The 26479-nt window shown below is 42.8% G+C and overlaps 1 protein-coding gene across 24 annotated transcripts in view; it reads right to left on the bottom strand.

Annotated features, from left to right (window-relative positions):
- The window catches only part of dlg2 (discs, large homolog 2 (Drosophila)), a 349871-nt gene that overhangs the window by 163596 nt on the left and 159796 nt on the right, over window positions 1–26479 (bottom strand). For 17 of the 24 annotated variants that reach the window (XM_052457666.1, XM_052457670.1, XM_052457664.1 and 14 more), the window contains one exon: window positions 8315–8476. In XM_052457666.1, the coding sequence (XP_052313626.1) occupies window positions 8315–8476 (162 nt within the window). Of the gene's footprint in view, window positions 1–8314; window positions 8477–14723; window positions 14808–26479 lie in introns of those variants that run through there. The other 7 variants (XM_052457677.1, XM_052457676.1, XM_035781711.2 and 4 more) reach the window with 4 other exon arrangements.

Below are 26479 nucleotides of genomic sequence, written 5' to 3'. Positions count from 1 at the left end.
TTTAAGCGCACAAAAGATTATATTACATCAGATACACAGGGTTCAAAAGTGCAGGACTTAACAAGGAAAGTTACTGTCTATCAGTCAGGCAAGTCTTCAATCACATAGTGTATACTACAGGCCGATGTGCTATTCAACGTCACCAAAGTACAGCACATTTTTTTTTCACAGTCTTTTTTTGGTACTATTTTATGGTAGGGGAGAGTTGGGTTAGTTGAACAGAAGGGATACGTTGAGCCACCCTTGTTTGTTGGAAACCACACACAAAATATATAATTTGGCCACATATTTAGGAAGAGGTTATCATTTCATGGAGTCTGTGAAGGAAGAAACCACATGGAAAAAGTGATAAGCAAGTTAGGTCCAAAAACAGATTTCCAACAAGTCTAATGAATGTATTGCGTTAGAGGTTTGATGATGCTTGTATCTAAACCAAATTCGATCATTTCAAGATTGTTCTATAGATCAGTTGAGTCCTCTATACAATTCCATTTAAGGTCCTAAACCTAACATGAAAGTGCATCCTTGTAGCTGTGTGGGCTAATATAGTCAAAATGGTTGCCTTAAGGGTAAGTTGTGCCAATGGCTTCATGCAAGGCATTATCGCTGGGATACAAGGTAACAACAGGGCCTGCCCAATATAATTGTGTATTTCTTTAAGTACTAAGTGTTTGTTAGGTGTGTTAAAAGATGCTTAAAATGATTGAAAAATATATTTAAAAAAGTTAGAGGTCATATTTCATTCAGAACAGAATTGTGTAGGCAGGCTAACTTACCCTGTCCTGTGGCTCAACTTACCCCAGAGAACACTTTTTTTTTGGACAAGCTATGTTTTCAAAACTGTAATGTTAACATGAATTATGATTATTTCCAGGGATACACAGAATCCTGAAATATATGCAGATATACTGTAGTATCTTTGTTAGGAAGAATACTATATTTCCCTTGACAGAGTGATGCTGAATGTAATAAATGGCTCAACTTACTCTACTCTCCCCTACCTTAATCTAGATAACTAAGTATAAATGTGAATTATGTTAGTGGAATATGAATATTAGTTCTGTGCTGTTTCACCTTTGTATCATTATTTTGATAAACGAACAAAGATTAGACTATTGCTAGAATCGGCCAATGAGAGTTTCCTATAAAAAAAACATTTCATTATTCAATCACACTTTAAATGAACTACAATGAAATCAAAGACAAATCCAAATATCTTGTCACTCAACAATATAGCCCCTGCGATAGACTAACGTCCTGTCCAGGGGGTGTAACTTGTACATCAAGCTGCCTCATGCTACAGAAACAGGACATAGGCTCCTGCCCTATGGGCCGTTCTGGCTCATACACGGCTGCCTACTTACAACAATCAAATTAGTCTGTGAATGCTGTCTTGTACTAATCAGTGTTGGTTATTATGTACACATTCACCATTGATTCCAATTCTAGTCCCACATTGCCCCCAGCTGGCTCGTATTGTATTCTGAGCTCAGGGGTGAAGTTTCCCCTAGGTACACATCAAGAATCAGCTTCTCCTCCCCCAATCCTAAACTTAACCATTAGGGGGGAGGAATTATAAATCGGACCCAAGACCAGCGTCGGGGAAACTTCACCCTGCAGTGTGTACTGAGCAACAATTGTTGTTTTAATTATGCTTATTTAAAACTGAACACTCAGCACCACCTGGTGTTCATTTACTTTATTACAGTCAGGAAACTGAATTCAAATGGTTGAGTAAAATCCAAGACAGTTGGCGTGCAAAGTATTCTCCTTAATCATTTCTCATTGGTTGAGTGCCATAGCAACAACCCTATCAATTACTTTATTACATGAATCAATGAATGTGCAAATCCTGTTCCATGAAGTCAGACATTTATTCCCCTTCTTTTACATATAAGCAATGTTCTCCTGTATTTATGCTTATAAATGTTAAATACCTTTTTAAGTGCATTAACAAGTGCCTTATCTGGTATTAAATTCCTTAAAAAATTATTTCAATCATTAGCTTTCTCTAGAAAAGTTTCTCAAATAGTCAAATGCATCCAACACAGATATGAAACAGCCCGTGTCGCATTTAAGTAAAAACAGATTGCTTTCCATCCCGATATGGACTTTTAGGCAGTGACCACATGGGCATGTTCATTAGGGCTTGTAAGGGACAGATCTAAATTTACTGGGGGGAGGGGCTGGTCCAACTCAAGGTGTAATAAATAAAAATGCACCCCCTCGCCAAAGTAAAACATATTTTCACATGACCCTCCCCTTGTACTGTAAAATAAATTGAACACCCTCCCCCTCATATGATGAACTCAAAATAATAACAACAACGTGGATATCGATTTTGCCACTTCAGCTTTTTGTGGCACTGTCGATGCCACGGAGGGGTACGGGCCAGAATGTTGAGGGTTCACCGACCACCACAGACGCGCTCACTCTCCCTGCCTGTTTCACTACACTACAATCAGAGCCGGCTGCAGACAATGATCAGCTAGGGTAAAATCAGATTTTCGAATTATGTAAAACATATGCAAACTAATTTTCCACCAACAGGTGCTAATGCACCACACACACAACCAATAAACTAAGCATTTCCTGACTTCGGGCAGCTCAATATCACGGTTTCTGTTTTCAACACCACAATAAATAAACTAAGTCAATCTTGACAAACAGATAATGCATCCCTCTCTACCTTAGGCTTACCCAGTATCGAAGACTATCCGAATGTTATTCAACTTTTTGGTGTTTTGTAACCGATGTCTCTTTCCATTCATCAATTGGCCGCTGGACAATTCGGATTGAATGATTGATTGATTTGATTTGTCAGTTAAACAAATATAAAAATACTGTACACAAATGTGTTTTTTTTAAGTGACCAGGATTGCACAATAAAGTCAGAGCGTTATTTCCATTGTGGTCCCTATTTGTTACGTAAGTATATATACAGTTACATAGATACAGACACATTACAGAGATAGACGAAAACATGCTCAACCTCCAGATGAGTATGAGGGGGGAGATTAAGTACAATTCTTACAAGCTTGTTTGGCTGGTAGCTTATTTTGAAGACGTTTGGGGCTGCTGGTGAACCATGATGTGCAGGCAAAATCAAAGTGACACTGGACTAGAGCACTTGCCAGTCTTTAGGGTGTCTGTAGCTCGGTTTCCATCCAATTGGCAACAGATTTTCATATGAATATTCCCTCAACCTTCATAAAAACAATATGCATTTCAGAGTGTCAGTTAGGAACATGTGGCGCTGGACAACATGACAGGGAAGATTTTAATTTACCGGACATTTGAGAAATGTAATGGACATCTATTCGCATTCAGATTCAACCTGGTGCAGCCAGTATCATCAATAAACGAGGGATGTTGGCCAAATGAGACACATTTACATGTCCTTAAAAACAGTCCATTCCTTGTGTTTCAATGTGTGGCTTCTTTCCTAAAACAGGAATTGTCCACCTCACGGTTCAGCTATCAGAGATTTGAGTACTATCTGTATCTATAGGCAAAGGCCTATAGGCTTTGGCGTCCACTGTATGGTATTAATATTGAAATTAATACACACACACACACACACACACACACACACACACACACACACACACACACACACACACACACACACACACACACACACACACACACACACACACACACACACACACACACACAGCCTTCAGAAAGTAATCAGAACCCTTGACTTTTTCCACATTTTGCTACGTTAAAGCCTTATTCTAAAATTGATTAAATAAAACATCTTCTCCAGCATTCTACACACAGAATGGCATAATGATAAAGCCAGGACAGGTTTTTTGAATTTTTATTTACATAAGTATTCAGACCCTTTGCTGTGAGACTCCAAATTGAGCTCAGGTGCATCCTGTTTCCATTGATCATGTTTCTACAACTTGATTGGAGTCCACCTGTGGTAAATTCAATTAATTGGACATGATTTGGAAAGCCACACACCTGTCTATATAAGGTCCCACAGTTGACAGTGCATGTCAGAGCAAAAACCAAGCCATGAGGTCGAAGGAATTGTCAGTAGAGCTCGACACAGGATTGTGTCAAGGCACAGATTTGGGAAAGGGTACCAAAACATTTCTGCATCATTGAAAGTTCCCAAGGACACAGTGGCCTCCATCATTCTTAAATGGAAGATGTTTGGAACCACCAAGACTCTTCCTAGAGTTGGCCGCCCGGCCAAACTGAGCAATCGGGGGAGAAAGGCCTTTGTCAGGGAGGTGATCAAGAACCCAATGGTTACTCTGACAGAGCTCTAGCGTTCCTCTGAGGAGATGGGTGAACCTTCCAGAAGGACAACCATCTCTGCAGCACTCCACCAATCAGGCCTTTATGGTAGATTGACCAGACGGAAGCCATTCCTCAGTAAAAAGGGACATGACACCCGCTCGGAGTTTGACAGAAGGCACCTAAAGTCTTTCAGACCATGAGAAACAAGATTCTCTAGTCTGATCAAACCAAGATGGAACTCTTTGGCCTGAATGCCAAGTGTCACGTCTGAAGGAAACCTGGCACCATCAATAAGGTGAAGCATGGTGGTGGCAGCATCACAATGTGGGGATGTTTTTCAGCAGCAGGGACTGCAAAACAAGTCAGGATCGAGGCAAAGTACAGAGAGATACTTGATGAAAACCTGCTCAGAACCTCAGACTGGGGCGAAGGTCACCTTCCAACAGGACAACGACCCTAAGCACACAGCAAAGACAACGCAAGAATGGCTTCAGGAAAAGACTTTGAATGTCCTTGAGTGGCCCAGCCAGACCCCGGACTTGAACCCGATCGAACATCTCTAGAGAGACCTGAAAAACGCTGTGCAGCAATCCTCCCCATCCAAACTGACAGATTTTGAGAGTATCTGCAGAGAAGAATGGCATGATGGCGTCGGAGGGGATGGCTGCCGTCTTATCGGCTCTTAACCAACCATGCTATTTTGTTAGTTTTTTCGCGTTGGTAACCTGTTTGTCCATAATGTTGCTGCTACGGTCTCTTATGACCGAAAAGAGCTTCTGGACATCAGTACTGCGATTACTCAACTCAGATTAGACGAAGAGTTTTTCTTCAATGAGTCAGACGAGCGGGATATACTACAGACACCCGACCAGGCCCGGATCCCCATGATTCGCTGGGAAAGGAAACGTAGGTTTCGCGGAAAAAGATCAGGATGCCTTATGAGGATCAGGCGACGAGTGGCCAATATGCCTTTAACTTCAGTCCTGATAGCTAACGTTCAATCGCTGGAAAATAAATGAGACGAACTGAAAGCACGTACATCCTATCGACGGGACATTAAAAACTGTAATATCTTATGTTTCACAGAGTCATGGCTGAACGACGACATTAAGAACATACAGCTGGCGGGTTATACACTCTATCGGCTGGATAGAACAGCAGCCTCTGGTAAGACACAGGTGGGGGCCTATGCATATTTGTAAACAATAGCTGGTGCACGATATCTAAAGAAGTCTCCCGAGTATCTCATGATAAACTGTAGACCACATTATCTACCAAGATAGTTTATCTGTATTTTTCGTAGCTGTCTACATACCACCACAGACCGATGCTGGCAGAAAAACAACACTCAATGAGCAGTGTACCGCCATAAGCAAACAGGAAAACGCTCATCCAGATGTGGCGGTCCTAGTGGCCGGGGACATGAATGCAGCATGTTAAATGTGCAACCAGAGGGGGAAAATAATTCTAGACCACCTTTACTCCACACACAGAGACGTGTACAAAGCTCTCCCTCACCCTTCATTTGGTGAATCTGACCATAATTCTATCCCCCTGATTCCTGCTTACAAGCAAAATTTAAAGCAGGAAAATCCATAAAATCTATAATAAAGTGGTTAGATGAAGCAGATGGTAAACTACAGGACTGTCTTGTGAGTACAGACTGGAACATGTTCCGGGATTCTTCCGATGGCATTGAGGAGTTCACTACATCAGTCACTGGCTTTATCAATAAGTGCCTTGAGGACGTCGTCCCCACAGTGACATCACGTACATACCCCAACCAGAAGCAATGGATTACAGGCAACATTCGCACTGAGCTAAAGGGTAGAGCTGCCACTTTCAAGGAGCAGGACTCTACACCGGAAGCTTAAAAGAAATCCCACTATGCCCTCGGACGAACCATCAAACAGGCAAAGAGTCATTACAGGACTAAGATCAAATCATACTACACCGGCTCAGACGCTCATCAAAAGTGGCAGGGCTTGCAAACTATTACAGACTACAAAGGGAAGCACAGCCGAGAGCTGCTCAGTGACAGTAGCCTACTAGGTGAGCTAAATAACTTCTATGCTTGCTTCAAGGCAAGTAACACTGAAACATGCATGGGAGCATCAGCTGTTCGGGACAACTGTGTGATCACGCTCTCCGTAGCAAATGTGAGTAAGACCTTTAAACAGGCCGCAAGTCCAGAAGGATTACCAGAATGTGTACTGGCATGCGCTGACCAACTGGCAAGTGTCTTCACTGACATTTTCAACCTCTCCCTGTCTGAGTATGTAATAACAACATGCTTCAAGCAGACCACCATAGTCCCTGTGCTCAAGAACACTAAGGTAACCAGCCTAAATTACTACCGACACGTGGCACTCACATCTGTAGCCATGAAATGCTTTGAAAGGCTGGTCATGGCTCACATCAACACCATTATCCAAGAAACCCTAGACTCACTCAAATTTGGCATCCCCATCACCAACAAACTAACATGGTCCAAGCACACCAAGACAGCTGTGAAGAGGGCATGACAAAACCTACTCCCCCTCAGGAGACTGAAAAGATTTGGCATGGGTCCTCAGATTCTCAAAATGTTTTACAACTACACCATCGAGAGCATCCTGACGGGTTGCATCACTGCCTGGTATGGCAACTGCTCATCCTCCGATCGCAAGGCACTACAGAGGGAAGTGCGTACGTCCCAGTACATCACCGGGGCCAAGGTTCCTGCCATCCAGGACCTCTATACCAAGCGGTGTCAGAGGAAGGCCCTAAAAATTGTCAAAGACTCCAGCCACCCTAGTCATAGACTGTTCTCTCTGCTCTGCTAACGCACGGCAAGCGGTATCGCAGGGCCAAGTCTAGGTCCATAAGGCTTCTAAACAGCTTCTTCCCCCAACCCATACGACTCCGGAACAGCAAATCAAATGGCAACCCGGACTATTTGCATGTGAGAGAAGCTTAGGCCTAACCGAGAGATATGCCGATGGCATGCTACGACACCGGAATGCATTTCTTTATGTCAGATGGCTACTGCATCTGCTATACAGATATCGACGTACAGAAGGTGTGTAATTCGTAAAAAATGTTACCTAATATTTTGTATAAAGATAAGCATTACATTGTTAGATTATAGGAGTAACTCTGGTAGGCCTGAAAATGTCACCTCAAGTTCAACTGTTGGAGTCAGTTGGAGCGCCGGGGCGCACTGCCTTCATATCAAAGGCCTGCAGTAGCTAAAGCTTAATAATAGCCACACCATACAAAACCTTCACAAACATTTCAAAAATGTATTAGGGTAATATCAAAAGTGTGTCAAGGCATTGTTTATAGGGAAAATGCAAGCAGAAGTGCAAATGTAAACCAGGGGGAAAAACGCACTACCCTCCCCTGTGCCCCTCCAAAATAACACAGAACGTTTGACAACCCTCCCATATTTTGGACCACCCCACCCCAGTACATTTTGATCTGTCCCTAATGGACAATTATTTAAAGGATCTCTTACTGGACAAGTTCAGGTAGTCCCTCCCTGTTTGTCAATTTTTCTTACATTTGGTGCCTAATAAAATGACCACGGCGATGTTCTTGTGTTAGCAGTAGGATACTGCACTTATGAGAGACTTACTGAAGACTCAGGGTAGGAATCACAATGGCTTTTGAAAGACTCAAGAAATTAATAGAAGGAATGGCTAAGAGGAATGAGAGAAAGAGATGGTAAGAAATAAACAGAAAGAAACAGAAAGAACAAGAGAGAAAAGAAAGGAAACTTGAGGAGACAAAAGAAAAAGAACAAGAGAGCAAGAGAGCGAGAGCGAGAGCAAAGAGAGAGAGAGAGAGAGAGAGAGAGAGAGAGAGAGAGAGAGAGAGAGAGAGAGAGAGAGAGAGATAGGGAGGAACATGGAGTCCACCATGTTGGCAGTCATACATGGTGTGGTTTGGCGAGATCTCGCCAATGAGAAAAACACTGGTTGAAAATATGTAACTTTTGCAGTTGAAATGATGCATTTTCAGACAGTTTTGCTCACTGGATTGAGGGGTGCAGGAGAGGACGTTTGCTAACCTTGAGCGGGGAGATATGGGAGTGGGACACGTAGCCATGCACATTCTCAATCTCTGAGAGGTTCTTCTCCGACACGTGCACCAACTCAGGGGCGCGCACCTCGTTGGTCAGCCGCGGGAACCCGTGCTCAGGCGGAGAGTCCTCATCTTCATAACGATACTGCTTTAGAACGGAGGAAGAAGTGAAGGAGAAAAGGAGCACAGTGGAAAAGGGAAAAGAAACAGTAAAAAGTCAATCAGAACGACAACAATAATAGACAGATATATATTGAAGTTCACTTTGTGAACCATGCTGTTTGTAGACACATGTTACAGAGTAACATAATACATTGACTAGGCTACACGTGTAGCCCAATTCTGTGGCCTAATGAAGTGAATGAGGAATCTTCTGTGATGGTTCATGTTACCCATATGGTTCCCATATGATTTATACAGCACTTCACCACTACTAAACTCCCATTGGGGGCCTAGGGATAGAAGGGGAAGGGAGGTCTGAATCTATGACACCGTATTTAAGTGTGAACATGTGGGCCCTACCAGATGATGTCAGAATGCAAAATGATAGGTGAACTGAAACATGGTAACCTTGTTGAAATTGGAATGTAAAGTGAGAAAGTTGCACTTCTTTTCATAGGGCCTTTTTTGTGAAATAACTAGCGCTGGGATTCAATCAAAGCCGTGTTGTGGACAAATACATTTAAATACAATTTCCCTCACCCTCGCGGATATGGCATTCACGGTAAAGCTGCAGGTGAGCTGCAGGTTCAAGCAATAATTACCTGTCAAATTCAAGTGCAGGTGCGCTTGTTGACAACTCTCCTTGGATTCAATTCTGGCATAGGTGAACATTGCTACATTTAGTAGCAACAACACAAGAGACAATGGCGCTGCAATGAATAGCAGCTGTTTTACTGGCTCTTGTGATTGTGTGTTTTTTTTTGTACGTAATGTTTCCGCCACCTTTTCCTATGACCGAAAAGCGCTTCCGAACATCAGAACAGAACAGTGACCTCAATTTGGATTCTACTTTTCTACCAACAGGTCAGTAGCGGAGGACATACTTCTCACTCTGGAATAGGCCCTAATCCCCGAGACTTGGAAAAGAAAACGGCTGTGTATGAGGGGCCAACATGTGGGCACCCTGACAAAATTACGTTGGCTAGTACATTAACCATTTCTACCCTCTGTTCTATTGGTGAACGTACATACCCTCCGATCTATTGGTGAACGTACATACCCTCCGATCTATTGGTGAACGTACAATCTCTGGAGAACAAACTGGACTAGCTCCGTTCAAGACTATCCTATCAATGGGACCTGAAGAAATGTAATATCCTATGTTTCTCGAAGTCATGGCTGAAGAAGGACATAGATAATATACAGTGCCCGTGGAATGTATTCAGACCCCTTGACTTATTCCACATTTAGTTAGTTTACAGACTTATAACATTAATTAAATAGTTTTTTTCCCTCATCAATCTACAAACAATACCCTATGATGACAAAGCAAAGATATTTTTGCTAATTTATTACAAATAAAAAATGGAAATATCACAATTACAAAAATATTCAGACCCTTTACTCAGTACTTTGTTGAAGTACCTTTGGCAGCTATTACAGCTGTGAGTCTTCTTGGATATGATGCTACAAGCTTGGCACACCTGTATTTGGGGAGTTTCTCCCATTCTTCTCTGCAGATCCTCTCAAGCTCTGTTAGGTAGGACGGGGAACATTGCTACACAGCTATTTTCAGGTCTCTCCAGAGATGTTCAATCTGGCTCAGGCTCTGGCTGGGCCTTTGAAGGACATTCAGAGACTTGCCCCGAAGCCACTCCTGCGTTTTCTTGGCTGTGTGCTTTGGGCCATTGTCCTGTTGGAAGGTGAACCTTTGCCCCAAGGATCTCTTTGTACTTTGCTCATCTTTGCCTCGATCCTGACTAGTCTCACAGTCCCTGCCTTCTGAAAAGCATCCACATAGCATGATGCTGCCACCACCATGTTTCACCGTAGGGATGGTGCCAGGTTTCCTCCAGACTTGACACTTGGCATTCAGGCCAAAGAGTTCAGTCTTGGTTCAACCTTTACTGAGGAGTGGCTTCTGTCTGTCCAATCTAAAATAAAGGCCTGATTGGTGGAGTGCTGCAGAGATGGTTGTCCTTCTGGAAGGTTATCCCATCTCCACAGAGGAACTCTGGAGCTCTGTCAGAGTGACCATCGGGTTATTGGTCACCTTCTTGACCAAGGCCCTTCTCCCTGATTTCTCAGTTTGGCCAGGCGTCCAGCTCTAGGAAGTCTTGGTGGTTCTAACCCTCTTCCATTTAAGAATGAAGGAGGCCACTGTGTTCTTGTGGACCTTCAATGCTGCAGAAATGTTTTGGTACCCTTTCCCAGATCTGTGCCTCGACACAATCCTGTCTCGGAACTCTACGGACAATTCCTTTGACCTCATGGCTTGGTTTTCTCTCTGACATACACTGTCAATGTGGAACCTTATGTAGACAGGTGTGTGTCTTTCCAAATCATGTCCAATCACTTGAATTTACCACAGGAAAACTCCAATCAAGTTGTAGAAACATCAAGGATGATCAATAGAAAAAGGATGCACCTCAGCTCAATTTCGTGTCTCACAGCAAAGGGTCTGAATACTTATGTAAATAAGGTATTTCAGTTTTTTATATATATACATTTGCAAACATTTCTAAAAACCTGTTTTTTTTTCGCTTTGTCATTATGGGGTATTGTGTTTTTTTAAATGTAATACATTTTATAATAAGGCTGTAAAGTAACAAAATGTGGAAAAAGTCAAGGGGTCTGAATACTTTCCAAAGGCACAGTATATCTAGCTGTTTTTTCTATGCATTAGCAGGACAGAATGGTAGCGCTGGGTAAGCTCTAAGGGGGAGGTGTGTGTCTCTTTGTTAACAACAGCAATTTCTAATGTTAAGGGAGTCTCGAGGTTTGACTGAGTTAGAATACTTCATGATAAGCTGTAGACCATACTATTTACCAAGAGAGTTTTCATCTATATTTTTTGTAGCTGTCTATTTACCACCACAAACCTAAAAATGAGCAAACCAAAAAATGCTCATCCAGATGCAGCGCTCCTAGTGGCCAGTGATTTTAATGCAGGGAAACTGACATCCATTTTACCTCATTTCTACCAGCATGTAACACTAAGAACTTGAGGTGAACAAACTCTAGATGACCTTTACTCCACACACAAAAAAACACATACAAAGCTCTCCCTCGACCTCCATTTGGCAAATCTGAACTCTATCATCCTAATTCCTGTTTACAAGCAACAACTCAAATAGGAAGTACCAGTAACGTGCTCAATACAGAAGTGGTCAGATGAAGTGGATGCTAAGCTACAGGACTGTTTCGCTAACACAGACTGGAATATGTTCCGGGATTCATCTGATGGCATTGAGGAGTTTACCACATCAGTCTCCTGCTTCATTAATAAGTGCATCTACAATGTCGTCCCCACAGTGACCATACGTACATATGCCAACTAGAAGCCATGGATTACAGGCAAAATCTGTACCGAACTAAAGGCTAGAGCTGCTGCTTTCAAGGAGCGGGACACCAATCCAGACGATTATAAGAAATCCAGCTACATCCTCTGACGAACCATCAAACAGGCAAGTCATCAATACAGGGCTTAGATCGAATCCTACCACACCAGCTTGGACACTTGTCGGATGAGGCAGGGTTTGAAAACTATCATGGATTACAAAGGGAAACACAGACGCTGAGCTGCCCAGTGATGCAAGTTTACCAGACATGCTAAATAGCTTCTATGTTCACTTCGAGGCAAGCAACACTGAACCATGCATGAGAGCACCAGCTATTCCGGACGACTCTATGATCACGTTCTCCATAGCCGATGTAAGACCTTTAAACAGGTTAACATTCACAAGGCCGCAGGGCCAGAAGGATTACCAGGAAGCGTACTTAGAGCATGCGCTGACCAGCTGACAAGTGTCTTCACTGTCATTTTCAACCGCTCTTTGGCCCAGTCTGTAATAACTACATGTTTCAGACCACCATAGCCCTTTTCCCAAGAACACGAAGGTAATGTTTCTAACTATCGACCTGTAGCACTCACATCTGTAGCCATGAAATGCTTTGAAAGCCTGGTCATGGCTCACATCAACAGCATCATCCCAGACACCCTGGACCCATTCCAATTCGCATACCGCCTCAACAGATCCACAGATGACGCAATCTCAATCGCACTCCACACCGCCCTTTCTCACCTGGACAAAAGGAACACCTAAAGTGAGAATGCTGTTCTTTGACTACAACTCAGCTTTCAACACAATAGTGCCTTCCATGCTCATCACAAACCGAAGGTCTCTGGGACTAAACACCTCTCCACAGCTGGATCCTGGACTTCCAGATGGGCCATCCCCCAGGTGGTGAGGGAATTAAACAACACATCCGCTATGCTGACCCTCAACAAAGGGACCCTCAGGGTTGCGTGTCTAGTCCCCTCTTGTACTTCCTGTTCACCCATGACTGCAAGACTCAAACAACATCATTACATTTTCAGACGACACGGCGGTGGTAGGCCTGATCACAGACGACGATGAGACAACCTATAAAGAGGTCAGAGAACTTGGCAGTGTTGTACCAGGACAACAACCTCTCCCTCTACGTCAGCAAGACAAAGAAGCTGATCGTGAACTACAGAAAACGGAGGGCCGAGCACACCCCCATTCACATCAACGAGGCTGTAGTGGAGCGGGTCGAGAGCTTCAAGTTTCTCTGTGTCCATATCAGTAAGGATCTATCATGGTCCACAAACACCAATACAGTTGTGAATAGGGCACGACAATGCCTCTTCCCTCTCAGGAGGCTGAAAATATTTGGCATGGGCCCTCGGATCCTTAAAGGTTCTACAGCTGCACCACTGACAGCATCTTGACTGGCTGCATCACCGCTTGGTATGGCAACTGCTTGACATCTGACCGCAAGGCGATACAGAGGGTAGTGAGTACAGCCCAGTACATCCCTGGGGCTGAACTCCCTGCCACCCAGGACCTCTATACCAGGCGGTGTCAGTGGAAGGCCCAAGTCAAAGACTGTTCTCTCTGCTACCACACGGCAAGAGGTACTGATGGTGTGGAACCAACAAGACCCTGAACCGGTTCTACCGACAAGCCATAAAACTGCTAAATAGTTAGTTAAATACTTCACCAATAGCTACCCAAACTATCTGCATGGACCCTTTTTTGACTCATCAGATACACTGCTGCTACTGTTAATTATCTGTCTCTTTATTCCTACTTATATGTACATATCTACCTCAATTTCCCCGTACCCCTGCACATCGACTAGGCACTCGTACCCTGTGTATATAGCCAAGTTATCGTTACTCATTGTGGATTTATTATTACGTGCTTTATTTTCTACAATTTCTCTATTTTCTTTCCCTCTGCATTGTTGGGAAGGGCCCGTAAGCATATTGATGTTATCTAAACCTGTTCTTAATTTTTTTATTTCACCTTTATTTAACCAGGTAGGCTAGAACAAGTTCTCATTTCCAACTGCGACCTGGCCAAGATAAAGCAAAGCAGTGTGGCACAAACAACAACAAAGAGTTACACATGGAATAAACAATAAAACAAGCCAATAACACAATAAACAAGTAAATGACACAGTAGAAAAAAATATATACAGTGTGTGCAAAAGGCATGAGGAGGTAGGCAATAAATAGGCCATAGGAGCGAATAATTACAATTTAGCAGATGTTGTTTACAAGGCATGATTTTTTTATTTGAAAATACACTAAAATGAAATTACTGAAGCAGTGTCTTGTTTAACTGATCCTTTGAACTTGCCTTGGGATACAGTGGATACCATATCTTTCTTGTCGCAGAAGTAGGCAATGCTTCAGATTACCTTTCTGAACGTCTTCCTTCCTGCCTTCACAGAAGTCATATCATGGCAAACAAATTCAGTTGATTTCTCGCATGAGGTGTTTGACAAATGACTTTTGCTTTTTGGATGTAACATTTTCTATATTCATATCTAGAGAAAGACAAGGCAAAGCTGTCTATTATAAGCCTGCTAAGATAACTCATCACTATATGCCCACATAACCCTAAAATGTTAAAACATATATATGCCCACAAAACAAATCAAATAAATACCTATATTTCCATCAAGCTAATACTGTGTGTCCTTTAACCTATTTTATCCATGATAGAGTGAAAAGGGGCAATACCCCCAAGGCCTGAGTGCCTTATGATATGAAAGCAGTGAAGTCCTCTCTGTGTACAGCACAAGAGTGGAAAGCGGGCATGAGAGTGGCATGGATGGGCAGTGCCCTGCCCGAAGCATGAGCAGAAGGATGGCATGAAGATGGGGCTCGAGGGACAGTGTAAAGTCCCCTCTCTCACCCAGGGAGCGTTCATCAAGTCGGGGTTCATGCATGCCGGGGGCTGGCCAGTGTGTGGGGACCCCTGCACCGCAGCCGGCCTGTTCTGTGGACAAGAGAGAGCAATCCAGCTTTGACCACAAGGGGGAAACCAAGAGAAGAGCAAAAGTCAAAATGTTCAGGGTAAAGTTTCTCATATGGGTACATATCTAAGATCAGCTTACCCTCCCTAAATCCTAACTGTGTGGTTAGGGGAGGGATGCAAAAAAGGCCTTAGATCAGAGTCTGGGTAACTTCATCCTGCTCAAAAGTAAACACTCATCCAAAAGCTCCAGTCGCCCGGGAAGAAGCTCGCCACACGCAAACACGCGTGTGAAGCTCAAGACAAACACACCAGCCAGTGTAGCTGTGATAGGAACAAATAGACAGGGTGACGAATGCCACCATGCTCTCCAACAATTAGAGCCACCACACACACACAGTTTGGGCAGACGGTAATGGCTGGAAAATGACGGGTCAAAAGAACAAACATGATAATCAAGTTCCCATGTACTGCAGCAACATTGAATGGATACACTCAGATTCCATCCCAAATGACATTATATTCCTTATACTTATACTACTATTAACCAGTGCCCATAATGCTCTGGTCAAAAGCAGTGCTCTATGGAGGGAATATGGTGTCATTTGGGATGTAACCGAAATAAGCAATTCACAAGATTCAGCAGGCTCAGCATACAAAAATCCCAGTACGTGATGAACCAAAACAATAGATGAGATATCTGCGACTGAGGGAATAGCATTATAAGTGGATCATGTCAGCTGCAATGCACCAGCAATCTTTGATAAGGGCCTCAAGGCAGGAAAATGGAAACTGAAGGCAACATTTTTAAGAGTTGAGGGAGAAGCCTATGTATAGGGCGGCAGGTAGCCTAGCGGTTAAGGGCGTTAGGCCAATAACCAAAAAGGTTGCTGGTTTGAATCCCAGAGCCGACTAGGTGAAAAATCTGCCGTTGTGCCCTTGAGCAAAGCCCTTAACCTTTATTGATCCTGTAAGTTTCTCTGGATATAATGTCAAATGTATCCTATAAACCTAATGGTATACCGCCCTGCCCCTCATCCTGTGCAAATAACATCAAAAGCAATAGGCCAGAGAGAACTATCCCAATATATATTAATCTGCAATAAGCTAGTTACACATATCAGATTTCCCTGATTCAAGCTGCAGTCATATTTTGAAGCACCTTTCCACACGTTCCTATGCAGAGGAACAATCTGATGCCTCAAACTCTCCAATTACCCCACATCCTGTGCTAATAATCTCGCTTTATGATTAGACACTAAGCACTGTGGCCGACTGTCTAACGCTTTATGATTAGACACTAAGCACTGTGGCCGACTGTCTAACGCTTTATGATTAGACACTAAGCACTGTGGCCGACTGTCTAACGCTTTATGATTAGACACTAAGCACTGTGGCCGACTGTCTAACGCTTTATGATTAGACACTAAGCACTGTGACCGACTGTCTAACGCTTTATAATTAGACACTAAGCACTGTGGCCGACTGTCTAACGCTTTATGATTAGACACTAAGCACTGTGGCCGACTGTCTAACGCTTTATGATTAGACACTAAGCACTGTGGCCGACTGTCTAACGCTTTATGATTAGACACTAAGCACTGTGGCCGACTGTCTAACGCTTTATGATTAGACACTAAGCACTGTGGCCGACTGTCTAACGCTTTATGATTAGACACTAAGCACTGTGGCCGACTGTCTAACGCTTTATGATTAGACACTAAGCACTGTGGCCGACTGTCTAACGCTTTATGATTAGACACTAAGCACTGTGGCCGACTGTCTAACGCTTTATGATTAGACACTAAGCACTGTGGCCGACTGTCTAACGCTTTATGATTAGACACTAAGCACTGTGGCCGACTGTCTAACGCTTTATGATTAGACACTAAGCACTGTGGCCGACTGTCTAACGCTTTATGATTAGACACTAAGCACTGTGGCCGACTGTCTAACGCTTTATGATTAGACACTAAGCACTGTGGCCGACTGTCTAATCCACTGTCCTATTTCCTCTTTTATCACTCCCTCGATCTTCCCTCAGTTTCTCTTTTTCCCTTTTCACACTACTAAGTCAAGCTAAGTTATACATCCACCATAGTTGCTGGAACCGTACTGGAAAGTCCAATTAAAAGGAAATATCAGACCCAGTACAGTTCGGGTTGACACACTAATCTGAAAGGTAATTACATTCTCAAACTATTGCATTCTAACTATCTCTCTCTTTCGCTCTCCTCTAGTAGTCTGAGTAAGAACAGACAGACAGTGAACACTACAGCTGGTGCCCACAGGGCAAAGGTCATGCACTCTTCCTCTCTGACCACAATTCCCTTCCCAAACTAAGTGTACCTCAACCATCTGACCCCTATCAGACCACCACAGAGTTCTAACCCCAGTACTACACCAAATACAGTACATGGGTTTGATTCCCAAGTCTGCCACACACTGAATATTAACACAACACCTAAGTCGTTACGCCAAGAGATCCGATCCCCTTGACAAGGTCACTAGGTTGTGGGTTAGGGTTGCTACAATATGCTTACTGTCTATTATGATTGGTTATTGAGCGACATACTGTAAGTACTAACATTGGTCACTTAGGGAGTGGGATGTCACTGGCTTAAGGTAGAAATAATGGTGTTTGGCCTCTCGAGTGGCGCAGAGGTATATATGCTTGAGGCATCACTACTGACCCGGGTTCGAGCCCAGGCTGTTACACAGCCGGCAGTGACCGGGAGACCCATAAGGCGGCGCACAATTGGCCCAGCGTCTTCCGGGTTAGGGGAGGGTTTGGCCGGCCGGGATGTCCTTGTCCCATCGCGCTCTAGCAACCCCTTGTGACGGGACATGTGCCTGCAAGCTGACTTCAGTCACCAGCTGTACAGTGTTTCCTCCGACACATTGATGCGGGATAAGTCAGCAGTGCTTCTTGGCAGAGTCGTGTTTCGGGGAGAACCTTCGCCTCTCCCAAGTCAGTACGGGAGTCGCAGCGATGGTACAAGACGGGAGCTAACAATTGGATATCAATTGGGGAGAAAAAGGGGTAAAAGCACCAAGAAATATGAATATATATTTATATAAGAAATGTAGAGCTGTAGAGTGATTTAGGCATAGATTTAATCAAATCAAGAGTTAACAAGCGATAGCCAACACCCGCAAAGCTTGTGTTTTGGAGGGGTAACTGCGTTAGAACGGTCAAATCGGTGGGAAGTTGCTGGTGTGGTCATTGTCATGAAGCCACACCCGTCCCACTCAAGTTCAGAATGAAAAAGTGTAGGCTATATACAGTAGATTTAATGGCACTCAAATTGAAAATAATTTAACTAAATAATGAGGATGTGTCAGCCAAATGGAGGTGTAGATTACATCTCACATTCCAGTGTTCCAACTTGTAAACAAGGCTGCATAGGATTTCTCTTAATGTGACTGTGTGTAGCCTTTATTTTCTCTATATAATTTATACAGTGCCTTGCGAAAGTATTCGGCCCCCTTGAACTTTGCGACCTTTTGCCACATTTCAGGCTTCAAACATAAAGATATAAAACTGTATTTTTTTGTGAAGAATCAACAACAAGCGGGACGCAATCATGAAGTGGAACGACATTTATTGGATATTTCAAACTTTTTTAACAAATCAAAAACTGAAAAATTGGGTGTGCAAAATTATTCAGCCCCTTTACTTTCAGTGCAGCAAACTCTCTCCAGAAGTTCAGTGAGGATCTCTGAATGATCCAATGTTGACCTAAATGACTAATGATGATAAATACAATCCACCTGTGTGTAATCAAGTCTCCATATAAATGCACCTGCACTGTGATAGTCTCAGAGGTCCGTTAAAAGCGCAGAGAGCATCACGAAGAACAAGGAACACACCAGGCAGGTCCGAGATACTGTTGTGAAGAAGTTTAAAGCCGGATTTGCATACAAAAAGATTTCCCAAGCTTTAAACATCCCAAGGAGCACTGTGCAAGCGATAATATTGAAATGGAAGGAGTATCAGACCACTGCAAATATACCAAGATCAGGCCGTCCCTCTAAACTTTCAGCTCATGCAAGGAAAATACTGATCAGAGATGCAGCCAAGAGGCCCATGATCACTCTGGATGAACTGCAGAGATCTACAGCTGAGGTGGGAGACTCTGTCCATAGGACAACAATCAGTCATATATTGCACAAATCTGGCCTTCATGGAAGAGTGGCAAGAAGAAAGCCATTTCTTAAAGATATCCATAAAAAGTGTAGTTTAAAGTTTGCCACAAGCCACCTGGGAGACACACCAAACATGTGGAAGAAGATGCTCTGGTCAGATGAAACCAAAATTGAACTTTTTGGCAACAATGCAAAACGTTATGTTTGGCGTAAAAGCAACACAGCTCATCACCCTGAACACAACATCCCCACTGTCAAACATGGTGGTGGCAGCATCATGGTTTGGGCCTGGTTTTCTTCAGCAGGGACAGGGAAGATGGTTAAAATTGATGGGAAGATGGATGGAGCCAAATACAGGACCATTCTGGAAGAAAACCTGATGGAGTCTGCAAAAGACCTAAGACTGGGACGGAGATTTGTCTTCCAACAAGCCAATGATCCAAAACATAAAGCAAAATCTACAATGGAATGGTTCAAAAATAAACATATCAAGTTGTTAGAATGGCCAAGTCAAAGTCCAGACCTGAATCCAATCGAGAATCTGTGGAAAGAACTGAAAACTGCTGTTCAAATGCTCTCCATCCAACCTCACTGAGCTCGAGCTGTTTTGCAAGGAGGAATGGGAAAAAATGTCAGTCTCTCGATGTGCAAAACTGATAGAGACATACCCCAAGCGACTTACAGCTGTAATCGCAGCAAAAGGTGGCGCTACAAAGTATTAACTTAAAGGGGCTGAATAATTTTGCACGCCCAATTTTTCAGTTTTTGATTTGTTAAAAAAGTTTGAAATATCCAATAAATGTCGTTCCACTTCATGATTGTGTCCCACTTGTTGTTGATTCTTCACAAAAAAATACAGTTTTATATCTTTATGTTTGAAGCCTGAAATGTGGCAAAAGGTTGCAAAGTTCAAGGGGGCCGAATACTTTCGCAAGGCACTGTATGTATCCATACTGTAATGGATGTATCTGTATCCAGAGATAAATGTGTGTGAATGTATTACACTAGTGTAGATTCCATTTTAAGATGCCATTATACCTTGCGTTGGCAGTTTCATTGAACCGGCACACTTATCTCACTGCACCCTGTAATTGAATAGAACTATTCAGACAGGGAAATCAGCAGACGTCATCCCACACTGGCACTTAGTGTCTGTGCCTAACGTACCATAGCAGTGCCCACTGAAAAGTGGAACCTGGCAGTGCCATTCCTTAATATCGGCACAGTAACATAAAATGTCCTCTATGCATCTTCATTCTATACGTTAGTAAGAAGCGGCTCAGTTGGTAAGCTCGGTAATTCCAAGCGTCCTGGGTTCAATTCCGGGGGAAATCACATACACGACTATTGCTTTGATGAAAGCTTCTGCCAAGTGGCATAAACTGCAAACGATTATATTATGGCAACATTATCATAAGATCACAAATTACCTCTTCTCAAAGGAATGTATGTGTTTTTTATAGTTGTGTTTTTCGTGAGCTGATGATATCTTTTAATCTGTACACTGAGAGGACTTGAAATTGTACGGTGTCTCAAGTAAAAAAAAGTTTTAAAAACACTTCAGTTAAACTTTATACAGACTAGAAAGGAAACAGTGAACGTAAAATAACTGGGATGCCCACTCTCACACACACAAACACCCAAACACAGGAGAGGGACACATATGGTAAGCCAAGGGCAGTGCCCGGTTACTCTGTGCCAACATGGCCACTTCAGATGAACATAGAGAGCTGATGAACTTAGCTGCAAACACAGCGGTAGGTGTGTGTCACTATCGCTCCTGTCTGTCGCCCAAAATGGGATGTAGAGTACTGGACAGATGGTCATGGGAAAAAAACTAGGCCTAATACCACTCTGTTGCATTTCTATGACCATATGTAACACAAATTGGTTACACTTTCCATTACAGTGCCCTAATTACTGTGTAATTTCCTGTAATTGTAATTACTCATTATTACACTGAACTTAAACTGTACTTAAGAGTTACTTAGGGTTAGAGTTAGTGCCTAAGTAAGGGATAGGGTTTAATGAGTAATTACAATACTTACACGAGTAGTTACACAGTAATAACGGCACTGTAATGTAAAGTGTTACCCAGAAATCTCATTAGCTCTCAATGTATTCTGTGAGCCATTCTATTCATATTTAGGGTTGAATGGCATTTCATTCAATCCCCTGTAGACCTATACAGATGCAGTGATATGAACATGTGGGGTTGGCCCATAAGTGGGCATACTTTACTTGAAGTTGTAAAGATACCATGTGACGTATATAACACATATACTATCATGCAGTTACACAGGATTGCAATGTATTGGTAGTACATGTAACCACCACACTATTGCACCACAACTACTTTTGAATGAGAATTTGGCGAGTTGTGAAGCTACCGTCTAACTCGGTGTATCTCAATCCTGGTCCTTGGGACCCAAAGGGTCGCAAATGGTTGTTTATGCCCTAGCATTCACACACTTCATTCAACTAATCATCAAGGTTTTGATTTGAATCAGGTGTGTTAGTGCTCTAGGGCAAAAATAAAAATGTGCACCCCTTAGTGTCCCTAGGACCTCGACGAAGAAACACTCCAAGTGCAACAATATTTTGGTTACCAAAGTAGTTCTGGAATATCTATATCGGCATTAGGGCGAGGTCATGTGAAGTGTTACCCATTTACCTTGACTTTTTATAGTGTGTAGGCCTTCATGTTCAAGCTGCCAGAATCTCTCCAAATCATTGAGACATTATCCAGAAAGAGCAGAGCTGAGCTGTTCTTCTCTTTCAACATGAGTCATCCTGAGCTACCATTGACAGCAGTGAGTGTGCATTCAAAAATATGCTTGCCATAGTTCTTCAAAACGTTGAAACTGACACATAGTTAAAGGGATATTTCACTCAAAAACAATACTTGAGCATGTTGTTCATCGGTCCACTGTTAATGCAATCCCAAACAATTGTGCATGTCAGCAGTCACGTTCCCAAGATGGATCACTTTCAGTACAGAGCAAAAACTGTGATGACTTTTACATCATATGTGTTAATAACTATAGCTACATTAATAAACTCAACAAAAAAAGAAAAGTCCCCTTTTCAGGACCCTGTCTTTCAAAGATAATTCGTAAAAATCCAAATAACTTCACAGATCTTCATTGTAAAGGTTTTAAACACTGTTCCCCATGCGTGTTCAATGAACCATAAACAATTAATGAACATGAACCTGTGGAACAGTCGTTAAGACACTAACAGCTTACAGACGGTAGGCAATTAAGGTCACAGTTATGAAAACGTAGGACACTAAAGAGGCCTTTCTACTGACTCTGAAAAACACAAAAAGAAAGATGCCCAGGGTCCCTGCTCATCTATGTGAACGTGCCTTAGGCATGCTGCAAGGAGGCATGAGGACTGCAGATGTGGCCAGGGCAATAAATTGCCATGTCCGTACTGTGAGAAGCCTAAGACCGCGGGAGACAGGACGGACAGCTGATCATCCTCGCAGTGGCACACCATATATAACAACACCCGCACAGGATTGGTACATCCAAACATCACATCTGTGGGACAGGTACAGGATGGCAACAACAACTGCCCGAGTTACACCAGGAACACACATTCCCTCCATCAGTGCTCAGACTGTCTGCAATAGGCTGAGAGAGGCTGGACTGAGGGCTTGAAGGCCTGTTGTCAGGCAGGTCCTCACCAGACATCACCGGCAACAATGTCGCCTATGGGCACAAACCCATTGTCACTGGACTAGACAGGACTGACAAAAAGTGCTCTTCACAGACGAGTCGCAGTTTTGTCTCACCAGGGATGATGGTCGGATTCGCGTTTATCATCGAAGGAATGAGTGTTACACCGAGGTCTGTACTCTGGAGCGGGATCGATTTGGAGGTGGAGGATCTGTCATGGTCTGAGGCGGTGTGTCACAGCATCATCGGGCTGAGCTTGTTGTCATTGCAGGCAATCTCAACTCTGTGCGTTACAGAGCAGATATCCTCCTCCCTCATGTGGTGAGGGCGAGTGCCATTCCCCCCAGAAATGTCCAGGAACTTGCAAGTGCCTTGATTGAAGAGTGGGGTAACATCTCACAGTATGAACTGGCAAATCTGGTGCAGTCCATGAGGAGGAGATGCGCTGCAGTACTTAATGCAGCTGGTGGCCACACCAGATACTGACTGTTACTTTTGATTTTAATCCCCCCTTTGTTCAGGGACACATTATTCCATTTCTGTTAGCAACATGTCTGTGGAAGTTGTTCAGTTTATTTCTGTTGTTGAATTTTGTTATGTTCATACAAATATTTACACGTCAAGTTTGCTGAAAATAAATGCAGTTGACAGTGAGAGGACGTTTCTTTTTTTGCTGAGTTTAGCAATTCGCCATATGGCACTATCTATAGTGTATGGCAGGATCAGTATTAAGAGGTTGTAGTGCAGAAGGTTATGTGCCATACGTACAAGGGGCCAACAAAGACCCAGCTGACTTGAAAGCTTTTAAAATGACTAGAAGGCTAGGCATTTGCAGTTATAATATGGTTGCAGAAAGAATGCAAAATTGTATTTGACATTTTAAAAACTCATGCAATGGTTAACCGTTTGGTCTGAAATGATGAACCTTTGGTTGCATGGGGTTTGAAAATGAAAAATACATCGGGATGAGGTGTGGAAGGGATTCGTACTGAATGTACAGATTATACACTGTCAATACCTAACTGATACTAACTAATACAATTAAAAATACAGCAGTTTGTTAGCGTATATTTGTCATTTGGTATCAACATATTTGCCTCATAGCAGGTGTTTACCTCCTGGAAACTCTCATGATGTTGCCAGATTGATGGGCAAACCACATCATCATGAGGCCTATCAATGCTCTTGCTTAATTTTGGACATCAGGAGACTAAAAGCAATATATCTTTAAAAACTTGAAAATTGACATGCTCAATTTTGTGGGACTGTAGGCTATCAAAAGTGAAGAATAACTGGAAAAAATGATGACGTAAAATGACACTTTATGATGGTTTTTAATTTATAGAGAAGAATCTAACATTATGGCACTGTATCTTGGCATATTGGTTACTGCCAACAGACAACCAACGCACAAGAACAACAACGGTTGATAGCCATCAGATCTGAAACTTTGACCACAGGGCATGTTTGTACTCATTCCATATTGTTACCACAATCATAGCACTGAGACACAGTCCACGTAGCGTGGTTTAGCACTGTAGCACGGTTCCCTCTGGGGTGATGTTTCCCCGAGGTACAGATTTAGAATCAGCTTCCCCTCCCCCAATCCTAACCTTAACCATTAGTGGGGTGGATGCAACCTGATCCAAGATCAGCGTCTCGGGGCAATTTCACCCTACTCGGTTCAGCCCACTGAAGTATACAAAAGTAAATAGGTCATCTATGTCAATCTATGGTAACTTTGGCAATGTATACTTAAATAACTTTTAAAAACGGTATTAATATATAGTATTCATTTCTTATATGTGTCCATATTGTCCCTGAGTTCTAGTGGATAGACCATACAGTTTAAGAGAAAATAGCCTAATTAATGAAAACATTTTCTAATCAACAATGGCATTATTTTATATTAACTCTGCGACTCTTACAACTATTGACTTTTTTTCACAACTACCACCAGTTTGGCACCAAAACATTTACAATAAAGATACAGTATAATGACATAGTAAACTATATAAATAAAACACCTCCAAAACAAAGTGTGGTTTGGTAAGAAGAATGCCCCTCCCCCAACAGGTGTGATTACTACCTCTGAGGGTTTAGAGCTTGAGGAAGTCACCTCATACAAGTACTTGGGAGTATGACTAGACGGTACACTGTCCTTATCTCAGCACATATCAAAGCTGCAGGTTAAATCTAGACTTGGTTTTCCCTATCGTAATCGCTCCTCTTTCACACCAGCTGCCAAACTAACCCTGATTCAGATGACCATCCTAGACTACGGAGATGTCATTTATAGATCGGCCGATAAAGGTGCTCTCGAGCGGCTACATGTTCTTTACTATTCGGCCATCAGATTTGCCACCAATGCTACTTATAGGACACATCACTGCACTTTACTCCTCTGTAAACTGGTAATCTCTGTACACCCGTCGCAAGACCCACTGGTTGATGCTTATTTATAAAATCCTCTTAGGCCTCACTCCCCCCTATCTGAGATATCTACTGCAGCCCTCATCCTCCACATACAACACCCGTTCTGCCAGTCACATTCTGTTAAATGTCGCCAAAGCACACACATCCCTGGGTCGCTCCTCTTTTCAGTTCGGCTGCAGCTAGCGACTGGAACGAGCTGCAACAAACACTCAAACTGGACAGATTTATCTCAATCTTTTCATTCAAAGACTCAATCATGGACAATTGTGTCAGCATCGCATAATGTATGGTTGTCTCTGCCTTCTTGCCCTTTGTGCTGTTGTCTGTGCCCAATAATGCTTGTACCATGTTGTGCTGCTGCCATGTTGTGTTGCTACTATGTTGTTGTCATGTTGTGTTGCTACCATGCTTTGTTGTCATGTGTTGCTGCCAAGCTATGTTGTTGTCTTAGGTCTCTCTTTATCTAGTATTGTGGTGTCTCTTCTTGTGATGGGTGTTTTGTCCTATATTTGTATTTTTAATCCCAGCCCCCGTCCCCGCAGGAGGCCTTTTACCTTTTGGTAGGCCGTCTTTGTAAATAAGAATGTGTTTTTTAAATAATCTGAAGTAGCCAATACAGCCACTAGATGTCATCTGATAAAAAAATATTTTTAAAAATCTAACTTTAAAATGACCAAAATTCTGGTAGTTTTCTGGGAAACTTACAAAGCTTTCCAGACATATACCCTCGCTGTGCAACCCTACATATACTACTATAACCCTGGGTGTGCTCGAGGGGTGAGAGAGAGGCCCATCTGACAGCTGGTTAAACTGTGAGGAAAATGTCATTTTGCTTCGTAAAAAGAGGAACGCAAGACTGAATACGTAATGAGGTCCTCCGGGGAAAATGTGAGCCTATTTTTACACACACTGTTATAACTGTAACTCATTATAGAGACCCAGCACATGCACAGCCTACTCTAGGCAGACAAATATGTGCTTCTCTTTGATCAATACAGCCAATTAAAAGGCCATCACTACCGAAATTCAAATTGAATGGCCGTGGAGCCCAGTCCAGGTAGGGATGGAACGAGATGTATAGATTTTCACAAGGCAGGGAAGGTTAGTGTAGAATGGATGGAGGGGTTGGGGGGATTCTTGAAACCAGTCTATCGGTTAATCTGACCACACTTTAATGGGTAGATTCTCTCTCTTTCTCTCAGAGATTGAGAGAGAGAGAGAGAGAGAGAGAGAGAGAGAGAGAGAGAGAGAGAGGTATTGTACTTTACAACGATGATGATGTTGTGGGACATGTGTGTACAGCATGTCAATGTGGAAAGTCAATAAACAAACATATACAACTGTTGACAAATTACATCAGACTTTAAATGTCCCTTGGTCCTACAGTATCTGACATCTTCACATGACTGGCTTGCTTTTGGCCAC

This window comes from Oncorhynchus keta, chromosome 12, assembly GCF_023373465.1.
Source record: "Oncorhynchus keta strain PuntledgeMale-10-30-2019 chromosome 12, Oket_V2, whole genome shotgun sequence".
In the NCBI taxonomy this organism is placed as follows: Eukaryota; Metazoa; Chordata; class Actinopteri; order Salmoniformes; family Salmonidae; genus Oncorhynchus; species Oncorhynchus keta.
The sequence above is the reverse complement of the archived record's forward strand: the minus strand, read 5'-3'. Positions and strand labels throughout refer to the sequence as shown.